At 44.4% G+C, this 20186-nt stretch overlaps 1 protein-coding gene across 5 annotated transcripts in view; it reads right to left on the bottom strand.

The window, feature by feature from the left end:
* CBFA2T2 (CBFA2/RUNX1 partner transcriptional co-repressor 2) overlaps nucleotides 1-19795 on the bottom strand; it is a 66646-nt gene extending 46851 nt beyond the window's left edge. For 4 of the 5 annotated variants that reach the window (XM_035121541.2, XM_035121543.2, XM_035121542.2 and 1 more), the window contains exon 1: nucleotides 19636-19795. In XM_035121541.2, the coding sequence (XP_034977432.2) occupies nucleotides 19636-19663 (28 nt within the window). In that variant the 5' untranslated portion in view covers nucleotides 19664-19795. The remainder of the gene's footprint in view (nucleotides 1-19635) is intronic. The other variant, XM_035121545.2, reaches the window with a different exon arrangement.
* Between the last annotated feature and the right edge of the window lie 391 nt (nucleotides 19796-20186).

The following is a 20186-nucleotide window of genomic DNA, read 5'->3' as shown; positions in this document are numbered from 1 at the left end:
TCAGCATGCTATTAATATGTTAATACCAGAACAGCAGCAGTTAAGAGGGAAAAAGGCTGCAACCCTATGCAATTAAGAGTATATCCTAACTTCAAGTAAGCATGCAATGAAATCCATGCCCCATTGATTTTAACAGACTCAGACAGTGTGCAATGTAGCTGAATACTCTTGACACTTTTACAACAAGCTGCTGTCAGACTGTTTCTTAAGCAATCTGATTTAGAGATGCAGGGTCAATTTTGCATGGTAAGATAGCTACCAGTACTGCTCTCCTTATAGCATAAGCTCAAGTAGGTCTCTCCTTTATAACTTTTGTGAGTATTTAAACAACATAAATCAAACGACTAAACAACAACAACAAAATCAATGCTGAGGGGGCATTTTCACACTTCTGACCCTGATCCAGCAGCTAAAGAATAATTTGCTACACAAACTGACCTCTTCAAAAAGACTCCTGCTCTGTACAATAGTTGGGACCATCTTGCAGTAAGGGTTCTACATACAAATAAAGCACACGTGTTCAGACAGCAATTTCACCCCTTCTGAACAAAACCCCTGAATCGCCACCCAACACTACATTTCAGTTAAAATTTGGTAGGGCTACCGAAGGCCAAATAAGGTCTAATGAATAAATGCCAACTGACCCTCTCTCGCTGCAACCAGAACTGTGAAATGGGAAAATAATAATAATAATAATAATAATAATAATAATAATAATAATAGAAAAGAACAAAGTACTCCCCTTGAAAGCAGCAGTTTGGGACCCTATTCTAGAACCTGACTACCTCCAACATGTCTGTCTCACACCTCCAGGCATTGATTCAACATATGAAGAGTTTTAATTTGGAAATGGTCTGTCATACTGCTTAGGATATTAGATACCATCAATTAAACAGTTCACACTTGAAGTTTCAGCAAACAAATTAGATCATGTCAGCTGCAGGATATGGGGGAAGAAAGCAGCCACCTCCTGAACTATTACAGTGGTACCTCTACTTACGAATTTAATGCGGTCCGAACGCACATTTGTAAGTCGAAAAAATTTGTAAGTCAAAGCAACCCTATCTAAAAATTCGTAAGTAGAAAAAATCCTATCTAAACTGCATCCAAGATGGCAGACGGAGCTCCATTCGTAAGTAGAAACATTCGTAAGTAGAGGTACCACTGTACTTGAAAAAGAGAAATATTAAAAATTGCAACCTGAATTAGATATTTATGTTCTACCCTTCTGTCCAATAAGGATCCCCAAGGAAAAAAATATTGTCACCAATTAAAAAATAAGTCAGCCAACAATACAACAGCAGAAAAAGCAAAAACAAAAAAACTGATGACCTGTAAAACTAACCACACATTAAATAATTACAGTATTGGGTTGTATCCAACTAAGTTTTACTCAGAGTAAACCAACTGAAATTGATTAACTTGTCACGCGCATTAATTGCAACAAGTCTACTTCAAATATGACTGAAACTAAATATAAATCACTGGTCCTAAACATCCTCTGAAATAGCAGTAATGTCTAAAACTTAGCACAGAGGGAACCAAACAGCTCCACAAAGGGAGGATTTGCAGAGCCTAGGTGCCACTATCAAAAAGGCCTCAACTTCCAAGGACATTTACTCTATTTCAGATAATCCAAGGGAGATAAAAACAGGGCCTCTTTTGTTGACCTCACAGCAAGTAGGAAAGTTCATTTCATCAGACCTGCATGCATATTATTCATGTAGATATATGAATAACCAATCTTCTACAACCCTTTTCAGTGTACGCTTAAAACACTATTTAGGCAACCTTATATTTTGTTGCCTAACTTTATTTAGACAACATGCAAACATTGACATATTTTGCTCTTTTCTGCTGTTACTTTATAGATCTTTTTAACTACGATGATAGAATCGTAATTTTAAAGTATCTTGTAAACTGTTGAGAGGTTCTGCTACAATGAAGTGGTGTGTAAATTTTGTTAAGCAAACAGAAATAACAGGGAAATGTAATATTAGAGTTTTTATAACTAAGTTCCAAACTTCAGTCCCACCTGTGCCTAAATGGGGTGGGGTGGGGTGATCAGATAAACAGCTTAAGACCTTACTTGAGAGAGGATGTTAGTAGTGAGAAAGATGCTTCTGTGGTTAATTACTCCAATGCAGCAATTTGTTATGCATGACAACAGCGAGTTCATACCTTTGTGGAACCACAAAACAAGGCAACTAAAGGTCTTTGGCTGAATAGCTGCCTGAACAAGACAGGAGAGGAGTGAAGAATCAGATGTTGGTGGCACTACAACCCCTCTGAACCCTCACCACTGGACTCCTAGAATTGGAGTCCAATGACAACTGGAGGGCTTGAAGTAGGTGTTTCGAATGTATGAATGATAAAATTCTAGTTTCAAGCTGCCTTCACTACTAGCGACACAATGACCTTGCTGCGAATCTCCAGAATTTTAGCTTTAAACCTAAATACATTTTTCACACACGTTAAACGCCTAAGGTTCCCTTACATTATTTTTGAGGTGTGTGGATGGTCTTCATGTGAGCTGTAATGCAGAAGAGAAACAGAATGTGCACTGTTACAAATAAGTACATGTGCTTAGTCTTTACTGTTTTGGCTCCAGGAGACCTGCAAATTTATTGCGGCATAAGGTTTTGTGGACTATAATCAACTTCATCGGAGGCATGAAGTGTTATCTGGTGGCAGGAACATGCATGCATGGTTGTGGGGAAGTGGGAATGATAGACAGAAAAAGTCCAGAGAAAATGAAATAAGGAAAGTAAAGATAAAGGTAGCTCTCTCTTCTCCCCCCACCACCAGGAAAAACAACCCAAATTGTGTATTCAGGGTAACGCCTCATGCATGCAGTGCTGTTTAAGAAAGCTTAGATAATGAATTTGCTAATTTCTAAGGTGCCAGCCTACCAACCTAGGAGGAGAATTGGAGTTCCTGCCAACCTAGCAGTTCAAAAGCACGTCAAAATGCAAGTAAATAGGAACCGCTACAGCGGGAAGGTAAACGGCGTTTCCATGTGCTGCTCTGGTTTGCCAGAAGCGGCTTTGTCATGCTGGCCACATGACCTGGAAGCTATACGCCGGCTCCCTCGGCCAATAATGCGAGATGAGCGCGCAACCCCAGAATCGGTCACGACTGGACCTAATGGTCAGGGGTCCCTTTACCTTTACCTTTAAGGTGCCAGAAGACTGCTGTTGAATTACATCTTGATCAGTGCTTTTGTTAAGCAGATCCTGTATTTGTATTTAAACAAAAACCAACTTAGGATGCAACCCTATACTGACTTACCGGGGTAAAACCCCATTGAATTTTAAAGGACTTTAAGTACAGGATTAAACTGTTATGCTATGAGTGTGTTAGTATCGGTTTTAAGGGGCTCTTCCAACCATTTTTGGACGCTGGTGGCGCTGTGGGTTAAACCATAGAGCCCAGGACTTGCCAATCAGAAGGTCAAGGTTCGAAGACGGGGTGAGCTCCCATTGTTCGGTCCCTGCTCCTGCCAACATTTGAAAGCACGAAGTGCAAGTAGATAAATACCGGTAGGAAGGTAAACGGCATTTCTGTGCAGGCGCAAGTAGATAAATAGGTACCGCTACAACGGGAAGGTAAACAGCATTTGCGTGTGCTGCTCTGGTTCGCCAGCAGCGGCTTAGTCATGCTGGCCACATGACCCGGAAGCTGTATGCTGGCTCCCTCGGTCAGTAAAGAGAGATGAGCGCTGCAACCCCAGAGTCATCCGTGACTGGACCTAACTGTCAGGGGTCCCTTTACCTCTTTTCCAACCATTTACATAGTGATCCTCCTTGCACCCAATACTGTATTATTCAGACAAAAAAAATTTACTTGCAGGTTCAATACTGGAATGCTTCCCTCTCATCCTCTAAATATCAGTGCACACACACACACACACACACAGAGAGAGAGAGAGAGAGAGAGAGAGAGAGAGAGAGAGAGAGAGAGAGAGAGAGAGAGAGAATATGGCCAGGGGAGGAAAAAAGACAGACCTTTTTGTGCCTGGCCTGGCATTCCAAGCTCTCCACTCGTGGCTCCATGAAGTCTGATTCAGCAACAGTGCTGGGAGCTATTAGTTTACGAAAGGACCAGCACGCCCACCCAAGCGCAGACGACTGTGAGGGGCTCCTCTTACACCACCACCATGTGCCTTTCATTCTGCCTTAGAGGAGGCCTGAAAGGTTGTGGTTTTCACTTAAGACAGGAAACCAATCAAAAGCCAGAATGGCCAGGGGAGAAGGGAGCAGAGGTCAAAAGGAGAATTACAGGATCTCTTCCAGACTGCGTGGCTGGCACAGGAGATATTAATTAATGTGCAATTTATTGGGAGGATTTGGCACCATCACCATCCATTAGCTTAGTTCAATGTAAACTAATGTGCATTTCGTCCTTCCTTCTTTGCCCTTATTCCACCTCTCCCTTCTGTTTATAGATCTGGGGAACAGCCACTCTTGTCTGCAGTCTCGCTTTTCCTCTTCAGCTATTCTCTTTCCTTTCCCCATAGGAAGTAGGTGTCAGTAACTGCATGATGACCTTCCTTACACCATCCTGTTCCAATAACTCTTTCAATCTTTATCATATATATCTCATTATATATATAAAACACTGTATATTCCTGCGTATAAGACTACTTTTTAACCCAGGAAAATCTTCTCAAAAGTCGGGGGGTCGTCTTATACGCCGGGTCATCTTATTAATACGGCGAGTATATCCCAAACTCTATATTTTAACTGGGAACGTTGGGGGTCGTCTTATACGCCCAAGTCGTCTTATACGCCGGAGTATACGGTGTGTGTGTATGTATGAATATTATCTGTTGACAGAACACAACAGTTCTGTTGCAGCAGTGATGCAGATACCTGCAAAACAAACTTCTATATTTTTAAACAAACAGCAGTTCTAAATAGATATCAAACAAAGTAGAAACTAGCATTTCTTGCACAAAACAACTTTCAAATGATAAGCCTCTATGGCATGTAAAATGTATAACGACAATATAACCACAACTCAGACTCATGGCAACCTGAAGACCATTTGTGATCCAGGCAACTCTGTGGCAGTATTTCCTAAATAGCCTTTAAAAGGGGGGGGGGCTCCTGCACCTTCTCTCACCTTTGGTGTTTACAGCAGCATTTCCTCATTCATAAAAGGTAAAAGGTAAAGGGACCCCTGACCATTAGGTCCAGTCGTGACCGACTCTGGGGTTGCGCGCTCATCTCGCATTATTGGCCGAGGGAGCCGGCGTACAGCTTCCGGGTCATGTGGCCAGCATGACAAAGCCGCTTCTGGCGAAACAGAGCAGCACATGAAAACGCCGTTTACCTTCCCGCTGTAGCGGTATCTATATATCTACTTGCACTTTGATGTGCTTTCGAACTGCTAGGTTGGCAGGAGCTGGGACCGAGCAATGGGAGTTCACCCCGTTGCAGGGATTCGAACCGCCGACCTTCTGATCAGCAAGCCCTAGGCTATGTGGTTTAACCCACAGTGCCACCCGCGTCCACATTCATACCAGTCTTTTAATTATATGGGGTAGGCTGCTTTTGAGAGACAGGTTGACTTAATCAATGCTATTTCTATTTACTTCCACAAACTTGTATCCTCCCTATCCTCCCAATGGGAACACAAGCCACCTAACGATGCAAATTACAAAATCAAATCCACTTATATGCAAAGTACTCATAACAAGCAGCAGAATGCCTGGGGAAATTCTGCAGCCCAAAATCATGGCGGAATAAGAAGTGTTTACACTTTACAGCAAGTTTAAAAACAGTTGAAGTGGGGACAACCAAAGGACAAAAATGGGTTAATTCCATATCTGGTGGCCAGTACCAAAAATGCCCTTTTGCATGCCACCACCCAGGTATCTCATAGGCAACCAGTGCAAAAATTGGAGTATCAAGGTAATATGATCGGCACCTTGCTGCCTCTGATAACAACCAGGCAATGGCACTCTGCACGAGCTCCTGAGTGTCCTCTCTGGCATTTTGGAGCCTGAGAAGCTCCTTGGCTGGGTCAAGACGGGAGCACAAGAGGCACAAGTCTCGCTCTGAACACTGGTAAGAACATATAATCATCCCTACCATGTGGCAGTGGAGGCTGTAAAAAAGACTAGTCTTGCAGCTCACATTGGATCCTCTATTAGCTAGCCATCTGATGGTCTGGAGATTACTGACTCCGAGTATGGGGGAAGAAGAAGAAGGGTTTGGATTTGATATCCTGCTTCATCACTACCCGAAGGAGTCTCAAAGCGGCTAACAATCTCCTTTCCCCTCCTACCCCACAACAGACACCCTGTGAGGTGAGTGGGGCTGAGAGACTTCAAAGAAGTGTGACTAGCCCAAGGTCACCCAGCAGCTGCATATGGAGGAGTGGAGACGCGAACCCGGTTCCCCAGATTATGAGTCTACCGCTCTTAACCACTACACCACACTGGGGGAGGGAACCTCTTGAGTATGTGAAGACCCACAGTGACCAACAGGCTTGTGCACTTTTGAGGATAAAGTTGCTTGACTTCTGAGCGATTTTGCACTTGTGGCATACAATTTCACTATTTCAAGTAAGCATTTCCTCAGTCTTTTACAAAAGTGTGCAAGGCCCACACTGCTCTCCGACAGCACAAAACATAGCACAGTCTAGCACTGCGACGCCTCAGATGGCACCAGTAATACAGTTGGAGCGTTCTGCCTCAAGGAGCCCAAGGAGTGCCCAGCTTGAGCAGCCTAATCATCCCTGGTATCACTGCAGAGACTGCCAAGTAGGGGGACCAACTGTGGCAGGGACACCTGTCCGATAGGAAATAGACTAAAACCAGCCATTCATTTCACACAGGCCAGTCAGTAAACAGCTGTCAGATGGTAATAACTTCATCAATGCCAACCTGGGCTGCAGCTGATCCAGTGACCTCCAAGTGAAAGGCTCCATATGCCATTCCTAATCTCCTATAAGCCATTTAGCGTTTGCAAATAATTAGTCAGGCTTTTCCCCCCATTTCTTGTCAAAAATGCAGTTTAAATACAGCTGGGGGGGGGGGAATTAGTCGATCAATTGCAACAACTTATCAATTGATTCATTAATGCATTACAGCGACACAGCACTAATTAAAAAGCATTGTACCCTAAAGGGAGCCAGATCTACAACAGTGCTCTGGTAGAAAGGGAAGCAGGCATTAATGCTGCTGGAATTGCCATTAAAAAAGCTTAATGCATGTCTCTTCTTTTTTCCAAAGTTAAGCAACTGGGATGCTTAACATCTGGGGCAGCAATCACAACTGGCAAGAGGAGACAGGTTTCTATCATCTTTTTAAAAAATCCTGTTTTTACTTTATTTATTTCATTGTATTACTTATCAAGACAGTTGTTTCTGTTCAATGTTAAGGGGGGGTTGGTCATATATATCACCTTCTTTTCAAGAGCATGGGGGAAAGAATCTGAAGAAATTCCTGACTTCGAGAATATAATCGGTCACCATAAAAACTCCAGTTAAGAAGCAACTCTCAAAGATTCACAGGTGTAGAATCATACACCTGGTTGCTCTCCGGCCACACAAGTTGTTTCCCCCCCTCTTCAGCCATGAACATTAAAACCTTTTAATTAATTGAAATTAATTGCAATTTGCTACATTTATCTCTGGAGTAGAACCAAAGGAGAGGACTGCTACGTGTGAATGCTGCTGATCATCAGTTTGCCTGCCTCAGAACACTCAGCTTTTCTGGACAAAGAAATGACTTCTGCATGGCGTTGCTACAAACTTAAAAACTGGCGCATGCTGAGTGTGTCAGCCTGTGTGTCAGAAGAACATGTGGCAGCCCCAGGTGGCCTTCAGCAAAATCCGCCTGCCTACAAAGAAGTTCAACAGCTTGATCTCATCTTCCTCCCTACAGTACCCCACAAAAGATGGTTAGCATCCAGCCACATTAGCATTTAGCTACATTAATGCTAATGTAACAGCACCTCCAGAGGAAACAGGGGAGGGGAGGAACATTTTAATGATTTCATAAGAACACTGGGACTTCCAGATTCAGCAGACTTGAACAAAATACTAATAATCAAGGCTTCATTAGATATAAGTCTTAGGGGCTTATTTTGCCTCAGCAGCTCAACTTAAGATGATTAGAATTCCAACAAAAGGGTTCAAACGCAGTTATCCATTTATTCAGCCTGCCCAAGAATTGAACCCTAAAGGCCTCTTCCAAGTTTCTTAGACTACATTCTGTCACCTTGGCTTCAGCATGTTGTAGACATCACAAAGGTGGGTAATAAAAGTAATACCTTTTTGGCCAGAGGTAAATCTACAATTAATTGGTTTGAAGGTGCATGTTGCTGTTCTATTATTGATGCTATACAGGCCTGGCTCTGAGAGTTGCTAGGATGGAGACCATCCAGGAATCACATAGAAGCTGCTCCAAACAATTTGAAGTGCTACACCACACACAATTCGCAGGACACAATTTCTGACCTACACCTGCTACCGATCCCACTGACTCTGAGTATCAAACTCTGCCCAAAATTCATGACAAACTCTAGCAGTGCTATGATGCAGATGCAACTATAGATTGTCAAATACCCTGCCGCACAGTTCCAAGTCCTAGTTCCTATTCGCCACAGCCACAAGTGCCTTTTTCGTGTGCTTTAAAGAACTCATATAATCCTGAGAACTTTTCAGATCACTGATCTTTAAAAAGTTGTGCCAAGTCAATGGTAAATGGCCATTGACACACAGATGCTATAGAGCTCAGAAGCAAAGATACCGTTTCTGTTTTTCTGGAAGCAGCCTTGTAACATAATGTTGTTAGCTGTTCACCAGTGAAAAACCATGAATTACATTTCAGGCATGATTTAGCACTTTGGAAATATTTCCACAACACAATGTTCAATCCACAGGCAAACGAGAAATAAATATATTTTCAGATGGCTGTGTTTTAATGCTGAAAACTAAGCTAAAAAAAATACATTTTATGTACATAGGGGTTGCATGAATTAGAGCAATTGCAAAATTTTGAACCTTTCTTCCAAAATTCTGTGGCATCAGACACTGAGAATAGATCCAACAGAACAGGACTCATGCTTGCAACCTAACATTAGCACACACCAACACCACAACCAGTCCATCGTAAGTTATGGTGTACAGGATGGCTTGCAAGAACAAAGCAAAAAGTTAGGCAGGAAGCCAGACAGATAAGAGTGCATTCCAATTCGCCCTTCCTCATAACTGAGAGAGAGAGAGAGAGAGAGAGAGAGAGAGAGAGAGAGAGAGAGAGAGAGAGAGAGAGAGAATGAGCATGCCCAGCAGGAGTGGGGTGGGAGATCGCTCCACCTGGCTCTGCCATGAGGTGACAGCCTGGAGAATCCTGTTATTTTCAGCATAGATTTATTATTTCCCACAGTGAATTTCTAGCAACTGTTCAGACAAAATCCATGTCGGAATCAGAATTTGCTCCAAAGAACAAGCAACCTATAAATGGTTCAGCAGCATAAATCTTTTCTCTAAGCTAGTTGGATGGAATCACCATCTCTTTGACCTGTTTGAAAAGGGTGTATTTCGAAGGAGCCCAGGGCTCAAGAAGACTGTGACTACTTGCCCGCTTTCTCAGACAAGCCTCGCTGAAGATTGAAAGACTGGGTTTTGTCAGATTCTAAGTGTTATGTAAAACAGGCCTAGGTATTGTCTTTTACATTTCCCTTGTGGCCTGTGCAACAGTCCACTTATAAAAAAGGGGGTCTGTTGAATGAATACATGTACAGTGTACAAAGATCTTTTTTGCTCAGGACAAATTTGCTGTTCAACACATGGCCAAACTCTCACACAATAAATTAACTGTTTGGCAGCCGCTGAGCTATTTGCTGGAGCCAAACCAATTAGGCCTTTAATGTGATCCCAATTTCCTTTTTCTGAGAATAAGAGGAAAGGAGGGGAAGAGGAAAGGAGGGGAGGGTGCTTAAGTAAGTAAATCCCCTCTTGCTTTATAAATCCTTGCCAATCATTCCAGATAAACCTGTCACCCACAGCTCTCAGATCTACATTCACACTCCTAAGCTCACAAAGAGGGCTAGGGGCTGATCACACATGGCGTTCAGCATGTCCAACTACCAACATGTGTTTTCCATAGTTTCAAAATTCAATCATTTAAAAAATATTTACCGAGCTTTATCTTTAATCAAAAAAACATGGCCAGAGATAAAACAAGCTTAGCACAAGTTACTGTTTCGGTTTTCGGAATGCCAGAAAAGCCAGTGATGTCACCAGATCAAGCTCAGTTCTGCACCCTGGAGAGTATTATGGTCTGCTCTAGGATTAAAAGAGGTGAGGCAAGACCCTTTAGGCCTCAAAGCCCAGAGACACACATGGAAATGGCTTAAGAGACAAGAGTGGGGAAGAAATGGGTACAGTTACCTTTCCAAGTGTGAGAGAATAGAAAGGGGGGGAGGGGAGAATAATTATCTCTCACGCTTCCTTTGGCAAACCTAATGCAGCTTTCATGGGGTTTGTGAAAAGTCTGCCAGCCAGGAGCTAGTCCACACCCAATAAAGTGTGGAATTTGCTACCACAATATACAGTGATAGCTGCCAACTTGGACAGTTTTCAAAAGGAATTAGCTTTATCCTCCAAGAATTTGTCTATCAATAGCCACTTGTCATTTGTGGCTATATATTACCTCCAATATCAGGGGTGTTAGGCATTACATCTCAGCATACCAGTTGCTGGGGGGATGAAACTGGAAGAAGATGATTAAGCTCGTGTTCTGATTGTTCCAAAAAGCTTAGTCCAGGGCAGCAGGATCACCAGGGAGGAGCAAAGCGGCCATCACCTCCTCTCTGGGAGCCTATTCATTCAGGTTTGCAGTAAGCCATAGTTTAGCTTAGCATGGCATGTGAACCAAGTCAGTGTTTCCTGTGAAGTGTATCAAGCTCCTGTGATCTGCAGGGCAATGAAGGAGTCCACCTCCTCCTAAGAGACCATAAAGATAATATTATGATGGCAGTAGGTGGAGTGCCAAGATCCACAGGTCAGAGCAACTGTTCATCATCATGGATGCTTTAGCTGAGATTCCTGCATTGCAGGGGGTTGGACTAGATCGGGGTTGGCAAGGTTTATCTTGCCTGGGCTGGATCGGTGCCACGGAGATCACTCCATGGGCTGGAGCGCACGCGATTTCTGGTGTCTGCGCAAATGTGATTTCCGGTGCCGCGAAATCGAGTCCCTGTGCCGCGCTGTGCTGGTTTAGTGTGCAAGTGGGCACCTCAGTTCGGAGGCAGCTAATGGGCCGGTCAAACGACCTCCACGGGCCACTTCCACCCATGGGCCTTAGGTTGGTGGCCCCTAGACTAGATGATTCCCTTGCTCCTTTCTGTACCTCCCTGAATCCACTTTTAGTAGTAAGCCTAGGCAAATCATCTCCCACCATCACCTTGCATCTGCTATTATTTTATACTGCTTGAAATCAATTAAGTATTTTAGAAGTAGAACCCAAACCTGCCCAATGCAGTTTGCAATTTCCAAGGAGAATAACGGCAACCAACTAGGGTTATTGCAACAAGCAAGAAATTGTTACTGGAGACAGGGGTGTATATAAATCTAAATAAAAAGAAATGCTATGTATTTCAAGACCGTTTGCCAGAAGTAGCAGGGGAGAGGCTAATACAAAAGTATTAAGAAACTAAAATAGTGGAAATGTTTTTAATTGCTTACATATGAATAATAAAAAGTGGGTACCCAAAACCTAAAAGATAGCAAAGTTGGTTCTGCACATACTGTACTTAATTCCATGGAGGATGCACCACTACCAAAAAAAAGCCCCCTTTTATGCAAGCCTCATCTCCAGCAGAGATGGTTATTTAGAGAAAGGCTCCACCTGCACCATACATTTAAAGAAGAATCATATCACTTAAAACAGTCATGTCTCCCCCCCCCCCAAAGAATCCTGGGAACTGTATTTTATTAAGGGTTTTGAGAGCTGGTAAGCAACTCTTTATTAGCTACAATTCCCAGAGTGGTTTATCAATCAATCCCGTTCTCAGGAAACTCTGGAAACTTTAGTTCTGCGGGGGAAAGAGGAGCCTCTTAACAATTCTCAGCACCGTTAACAAACTGTAGTTCCCATGATTCTTTGGGGGAAGCCAGAGCTCTCTAAATTAGTATGATGCTGCTTTAACTGTATAGTGCAAATGAGGCCGAAGTTATTGGTCAATGACCTTAGCATGCACGCAGGTTGGTACAGAACAAACTGCTCCTTCAAGTACTACGGTCCCAAGCCATTTAGGCCTTTATAGTTACCGTGTTTATATTTATTTTTCTTCAAGAAGACACACCTTGGCTTATTTTCAGGGGATGTCTTATTTTTATTACACGCCCAGCCTTGCCTCTTCCTTGGTGCCCTCCAGAACTGCGCCTATAACTATGTCTTATTTTCGGGGCATGGTTACATTGTGCAAATGCTTAGAAATCCTGCTATGGCTTATTTTATGGGTATGTCTTATTTTCGGGGAAACAGGGTAAGCACCAGGCTTTGAACTGGGACCAGGAACAAATGGGCAGTCAGTGCAATTCTTTGAAAACAGGCAAGATGTGAGCCAAGCATGTAGTGCCAGTCAAAACTTGGGTGGCTGCATTCTGCACTAACCGAAGCATCCAACCCATTTTGAGAGGCTTATATATAACACATTGCAATAACCCAGATGGGATGTTTACAAGAGGATGACTAACTTGTGGCCAGATCTTCTCTGTCCAGGAGTGGTCACAGCTGGGGAACCACAACTAGATCAGGGAGTCCTCCTGTTCCTTCAAGAAGAAGAATATTCCTGGATCTAAAGAATATTAATCTAGTACAGATTGCTGCTCCTTTCTACAGAAGACAAGACCTTTGTACAAAATTGATATTTTGGCTCTTTGAACCTGTAAGCCAGGTTTAATAGTCCTCTTTTTCCCCTTTATCAATACCAACAAAACATTAAAGTCAATAGGTTTATCTCAGAGCAGAACCAATATCAGCAACTCAAGCTGTTGAACTGCATGAACTCAATGTATTGACTCTATTAGATCTTAAAAGTTGAAGTAACATCCCTACTTATTATGTACATTCACTGCATTTCTGGAGTTAGATTTATAACATCGGCTAAACCTTATAGGTGGCGCTGTGGGTTAATCCACAGAGTCTAGGGCTTGCTGATCAGAAGGTCGGCGGTTGGAATCCCTGCAACGGGGTGAGCTCCTGTTGCTTGGTCCCAGCTCCTGCCCACCTAGCAGTTCGAAAGCACATCAAAGTGCAAGTAGATAAATAGGGACCGCTCCGGCGGGAAGGTAAACAGCGTTTCTGTGTGCTGCTCTGGTTCGCCAGAAGCAGCTTTGTCATGCTGGCCACATGACCCGGAAGCTGTCTGCGGACAAACGCCGGCTCCATCGGCCTATAGAGCGAGATGAGCGCCGCAACCCCAGAGTCGGACACGACTGGACCTGATGGTCAGGGGCCCCTTTACCTTAAACCTTATATACACTTAAAAGGAGATTGCACTGACCAAAATGATCACAATTTGGAATAAAGAGACTTCCAGGAAAACCTACGTTTTTTTGGTTTAGAAAAATGGCTACCAAGAGGTAAGCAACATTTAGCCTAAGTGCTCCCTCTTTTGGAAAGCTCTTTGTTACTCATAGGACTTAAACCTTCTGTTATAAAGAGTTGACAGCCTTCACAGTTTTTGGAGTGCAGATTGAAATAACAAGACAGCTGAAAGGTGAAAGAAATCAAATGGCTTTTCTTATAAATAATTCAACAATATGGGTTCTATCCAACTAAGGTTTGCTCAGAGTAGACCCACTGAAATTCAGGGGCTTTTCACAATTAGCATCACAGTTTCCGAACACTGGAGAAGAGTCATCACCCCCTCCCCACTCCATCTCCGCCCAAGAAAGGTACAATCCTGAACTCAGCACGCCACTTAAGGAAATTGCAACACCTTTTTAAAAAGTTATTGTGCTTAAGTAGCCAATCTCCCTCAATAAAGAACAGTTAGATCCTAATGATGGTCCTGCATTTAAACCACAAATTGTTATTCAAGGGATAGAGACTTTCGTTGAGATTCCTGCATTGGAGGGGGTTGAGTCTGACCTAGATGACCCTCAGAGTCCCTTCCAACTCTATAATTAATTCTGTTTCTACAATCAGCACAACCATCACAAAGTGAGACACATTTCAACTTCCTCTTTACTCCCCCTGAATATTTTACAAAGGACAGCATTCTGAGCATTATCTTTTCAAGTGCATGAGGATTCATTGTAATCAAGAAGTAGATCTCCTAAAGTCACTTACTTTGTTCTTCCAAACTTACTCCCACATTCTAAAGGGAGGACAATACTTTTCCATATCTCTTCCAAAATACAATGTAATAAAGTCATCAAAAAAGGCTCATAAATAAGCCAGTCTGATGCAGAGGATAGAATGTTGAGTTTCAATATAGGAAACCGAATTTCCAATTCCCACACTGCTTTGAAGGTCATTAGATAACTTTGGGTAAGTTTACTGTCTCTTAGCTTAACCTACCTCCCAACTTCTGTTCAGTTCAGGGTTCAGTGTGGCGTAATGGTTAGAGTACTGGACTTTGACCTGGGAGACCTTGGGCCAGTCACAGTCTCTTAGCCTAACCTACCTCACAGGGTTGTTGTGAGGATAAAATGGGGAGAAGAATCATGTGTACCACCTTGAGATCCTTGGAAGATAAAGGTGGTATATAAATGTAAATAGATAAATAACACATTGCTTCCTTTTCCTCAGTAGGAAAACACAATACAAAAAAGATGTCCTTTGCTGCATTACAAGATTCACCGTTTTTTCTTCTTCCCATTCCTCAAAGCAGCACAGCCCATTTGAAGAGGAGGAGGAGGAAGGGGCAGGAAGAAAGACATTGCACAGGTACAATGTCAAAGGTGGCTCTGTGGTTTAGGCCACAGCGCCACCCGCATCCCTTGATCAGTAAGGTACTGACATTGTATCTGTACCTTGCCAATTGGAAGGTTGGCAGTTCGAATCCACGCAATGGGGTGAGCTCCCGTTGTTCGGTCCCAGCTCCTGCCCACCTAGCAGTTTGAAAAGCACGTCAAATTACAAGTAGATAAATAGGTACCGCTCCGGCGGGAAGGTAAACAGCGTTTCCGTGTGCTGCTCTGGTTCGCCAGAAGTGGCTCAGTCATGCTGGCCACATGACCTGGAAGGTGTCTGCGGACAAATGCCAGCTCCCTTGGCCTGTAGAGCGAGATGAGCGCTGCAACCCCAGAGTTGTCCGCGACTGGACGTAACCGTCAGGGGTACCTTACTGCTAATGGTTAGCAAAACTGTTATCCCAAAAGATGCTCCTAGCCACAGAGGCCACTTCAACCTCCAGTAATACTGCTCAATCTAGGAGCACTCCCAAACTATGCACCTGCCACTTCAGAGGAAGTGAAACTTCATCTAGAACAGACAGCCTATGTCAGTGGTTTTCAACCAGTGTGCCATGGCACCCTCGGGTGCCTTGAATGATGGTCAGGGGTGACGCAGACAACTTTGGCCTTTGTGCCTCTTTCATTCCTTCCCTCCCTCCTCTGATGCCCTCTCACATCTCTGCCTCCCAAAGGCTTGCATAGCTGTTTGTTGCAGCACCCTTGGCTACAAGCTTCCCAGGCGAATGGTGCCTCAGGGGCTGGCCAGGGGGTGCTTCCCAGGCCCCTGTGGGGCAGTGTCAAGAGGTGGGGGATGCGGCTCAGAGACCAGGGGCGACAGCTGCGGCTGCCAGAGGACTCCCAAGAAGAGGGGAGGAGAGAGGAGGCTGAGGGAAGGGAGGGTGTTCGAAAAAGGGCGAGGAGTGGCCAGCTCTGCAGGCAAGGGGTGACATAACTGGGCTCCCGAGCCCCACAGGGGTGCCGCAGAAAGAATGTAGTTGGTCAAGGGAGCCGTGGACCCAAAAAGGTTGAAAACCTCTGGCCACATTGCAGGAAGCCCTCAACCACAGGATCATTGACTTGTCAGAATCGGTTTCTTGGCCTTCATCTAGCCTATCAGTGTTTCCAAGCACTAATCCAAGATGTGCACAGCCTCACCCAACACAGATGACACAGAGAAACAGAGCTGGATATATCTCCACACTGGCAACAACTCAGGGGGTTGCGGAATTTTTTAAACATTATTATTATCATCACCACCACCACCATCTTTGAACCATTTGCAGATACACTTTTTAATACGTTGGTTAAGAAAGTAAACTAGGCTATGTATGGTCCTTGCAGAAGATATTTCTGGGGTTATCGACGAAGACTTGGAGCCATCTGCTAGTCAACAGGAAGGGCTGGATCAAACCCCCAGTTTAAGTTCACTATCTTGTTTCCAACAGAAACAAAACACCAGAGAATAGCCAGACCTCTAGGCCACAGAGAAATTGGCGCATAATCAGACCTCTGAGAGCCTCAAGCCACTCACTCATGAAAGGGGAGAGAACCATTTTTTAACAAGAAATAAAACTGTTAGAATTCATGTGGAAAGCACGAATATAGAAAATGCAGCTGTGGTACAAAAAGAGTGACAAAGAGGGCTACAGAGTAACAGCAAAGTGCTCATGCACACCTTAAGTGAAATGAATTCACTAGGATGATAATAGGAGCACCCACAAACCTGAAAAGAAAATTTGCTGATAAAAAGAGATGGTTGGATTTCGCTCCTCTCACACTTAGTCTTTTACTACCATTCTCTGAATTCTCTTTGCACACATTTCTCCTGCATAGCACGGGGGCGGACTATTTCAAACCATATGGATCAGAATACTGGAAAAAGAAAAACACTATGGTGAAGCAAGCCACAACAGAAATGGGAATGTTTTTGTGGATGTTGGGACAGAACAGGAAAGGTAGTGAGAAACAGATGTGACTTGACTGAACTGAAAATGCATTGCAGAAAACAGTGCTTAGGAATGTGTCTAAGAACTTCCAGAGGGGTAGCTGTGTTAAGTCTACTGTAGCAAAAACAAAGAGTATAGCAGTTAAAGGCAAACAGTCTTACTGTGGCATAAACTTGCGTGGACTAGAGCTCATTCGTCAGATGTGTGAAGTGTTACCATCAACTGTCAGATAGCATCTGTGCGTAAGGGTTTATGACCATTTTATGCAAGTTTAAATGTATACAAGAGGAGTGCGTGGAGCGCTGGGGTTGATGTACTGGCAAATCTCTGGGCAATTTACAGTAGACTGGCAAGGATTTCTGACTCCAATGGTCTAACAAAAACTTACAAACTAAAACTAAAAAAAAACTATTTAAAAAATTGCTGAAAGCGACAACACTTGGGGAAAACCAGGAGTGAATTCACAGGTTGAGCTTGTGTTGAGAGTCACCCTGTTCCTTCATTCTTAGGAGCATGTTTGCCTGCCCAAACCACTATTTTGCACCTGGTCTACTTGGTGGATCTTACAGTTCCGGTAAAAAAATTTTTTTTTAAAGCCAAAGTAGATCCTGAAAGTCTGGCATTGACCCTAACCCTGACATACAAGATATGCACAGCTACTATTTCCAAGTCATAACAGGTGATCTTCCTAGATTTCTTATGCTTATTAGCACCTGTAGTGGGAGAAATAAAAGCACTCATTTGACTTGAGACCTAAGCAAATAGCTTCATGTTTACTGATAAATTCTAGTCCAGCAATTTCCTACAGGGGGAAAAGATAAAGGATCAAGAGGAAGGCCCAAAACATATTGATGTACAGCCCCCAGTTCTACACATGGGCCTTAAAACATTGAACATGCATGCTCCTTCCCAACCAAGGAGTATTCTTCCTACCTGCCTGTTCTTCACAACTGATCATTCACTGACCTTCTTGGTTCCTCAGTACAGTAGTGCAAACTCACACATACACACTCAATATACACAGAGAGCCACTAAAAACTATTTAATGTAACCAAATACATCAGCAATGGGGAAGCTGTAGCCCAACCCACATCACCTGAAGGGACACAACCATGGGCATAGGGAGGATTTTTATTGGGGGGGAGGACTTTGTTGGGAGGGGGGCAAAACAGCCCTGAATTGGTCAGTTAAGTATTTCTATTGTTTTACTTGATCTAGGGGGCAGCTGCCCCCTGCCATCCCATAGACACAACTCCCACACAGCTCTCATCATCCCTGACCATTTGTCAAGCTGGCTAGGTCTGATGGGACTGGGAGTCCATCAACTTCTGGAGGACCAGAGGTTCCCCATCACCCTGACATTCAAACTTTAAAGATCAGAGCCTTGGCCTAACCGATAACATGAGATAGTGAGGTTCACAGTGTAAATTGCACTTAAGCAGAAGAGATTTCTTGTGTGTGTGTGTCCCACATCCAACATCTGTAACACTTTACTTTTTTTCTAATGACTTCTATTGCAAAGCCATTCTACAGTCTATATCAGGCACCCCCAGACTTCTGCCCTCCATATGTTTTGGACTACAATTCTCATCTTCCCCGACCACTGGTCCTGTTAGCTAGGGATCGTGGGAGTTGTAGGCCAAAACATCTGGAGGGCCGCAGTTTGGGGGTGCCTTGTATATATTAAGACAGGCAGTACAGTGAAGAATATACTTTTTCTTCCCCCAAAACACATATGCAATTTCTGTATACTAAGTATACATGCAGATTCTACCCAATTATGCTACAATCATAACTTTAGTTAACTACTTTGCACCAGTTGGGTCTGCACACATAGTTCCACTGAATTCAGAGTTATGTAGAACACTGCTACAAGCCAGTTTTCTAATTCTGGGATGCACTCATTGTAAAAAAGAAAAATCATCTTTTATCATGTATGCTATTTATCACAACAAAGCAACAATCCTTTAAATCGCAGACGAAGTACTAAGGGGCAGTTTTACTAATCAGGGGGGTGGGGAATGGTTAAGATTTCTCAAAAACAAAACTTTTATTTTAAGACACACCTTACCACCACCCCTATTATGGAAGGAACAGACACCACACACACACAAAGCTGGAGAGAGAGAGAGAGAGAGAGAGAGAGAGAGAGAGAGAGAGAGAGAGAGAGAGAGAGAGAGAGAGAGAGAGAGAGAGATGGAAAGAAATTAAAGGTCTCCTTCAGAATGCGCCACTTCTAAATCCCAAAGAAATGATCAGTACTGTACATGAAATTAGGCAGAATAAGCGAAATGCGAATGAGAGAAGCATAAGAGGCCCCAGGTTAAATACAACGGGAGTGGTGGAGAAAAAAGCATCTCGAGAGCTTGCAGGAGATAAGAAGCCCACGGAGTAAGAAATGGGGAGAAGGAGGAACCACAGAGGGGAAGCAAACAGCCTCCTGGAAAAGCGTGATAAGGAACGGGAAGGCGAGGAGGATCTGACTTGGGAACCGGAGAAGGCAGAAGAGTGTGCGAGGGGCAGAGGAAGCGCTTGAAAGAAGGGAGTTTGGGAGCATCAGAAAGGGGAAACGTATAACGGAACTGTAATACGAAAGTGCCCCATCCCTCGAAGTCCGGGGCGCCGAGTCCTCCTCCTCCCCTTCCCTTCCCGCCCGGGGCCCCATGGGCAGCTCTCCGAGGAGGCTCTCCCGGGTGGGACGGCGCTCGCTCGAGTCGGAGGGGCCCGCCAACCCCCGGAATGGGGAAGAAGAGGCGCGCCTTACACTGGGAGGTTCCCGGGATGCCCACCATCGCGCAGCCGGAGCGGCTCCTTCCCTTTGTTCCGTCCTACTCGGGGCGACGAAGGCGGCGCGGCCACGACGAGAGCGCAGCCGGGGAGGCGGCGAGGGCGGCCAGCGCCGCGCTAGGCCCTTCCGCTCCGGCCCCGCCCCCTGAGGTGACGTCACGCGCCTCCTGCGACGCCGCCTCTTTCTCCGTAGGAACCGAAGGGGAGGAGGGCGGCCTTGGAGGAGGGAGGAGCGGGGGGGGGGGCGGCCTGAGGCGGCGGCATAGCTGCTAAGTTATCCCTTTTTTTAAGGGATTTTCCCTTATGCTGAATAGGCTTCCTCGCGAGAAAAGGGAAAACTTGGCAGCTATGGGCGGCGGGCCATGTGCGCTCCAGACGTTGCATCGGCACCACCCCTCCTTTCTTTAGGGGAGTTTTCACTGGGGCTTACCCGCAAGTAACAGCCGGAGTTTTACAGCGCGATCCTAGGCATGCTTCCTCGGAAGTAAGCCCCACTTGTTGCACCGCTGGGTAGGCGAAATCGGCTGC

Source organism: Zootoca vivipara, chromosome 7 (assembly GCF_963506605.1).
Source record: "Zootoca vivipara chromosome 7, rZooViv1.1, whole genome shotgun sequence".
Taxonomy (NCBI): Eukaryota; Metazoa; Chordata; class Lepidosauria; order Squamata; family Lacertidae; genus Zootoca; species Zootoca vivipara.
This window is presented reverse-complemented; position numbering and strand designations above follow the sequence as displayed.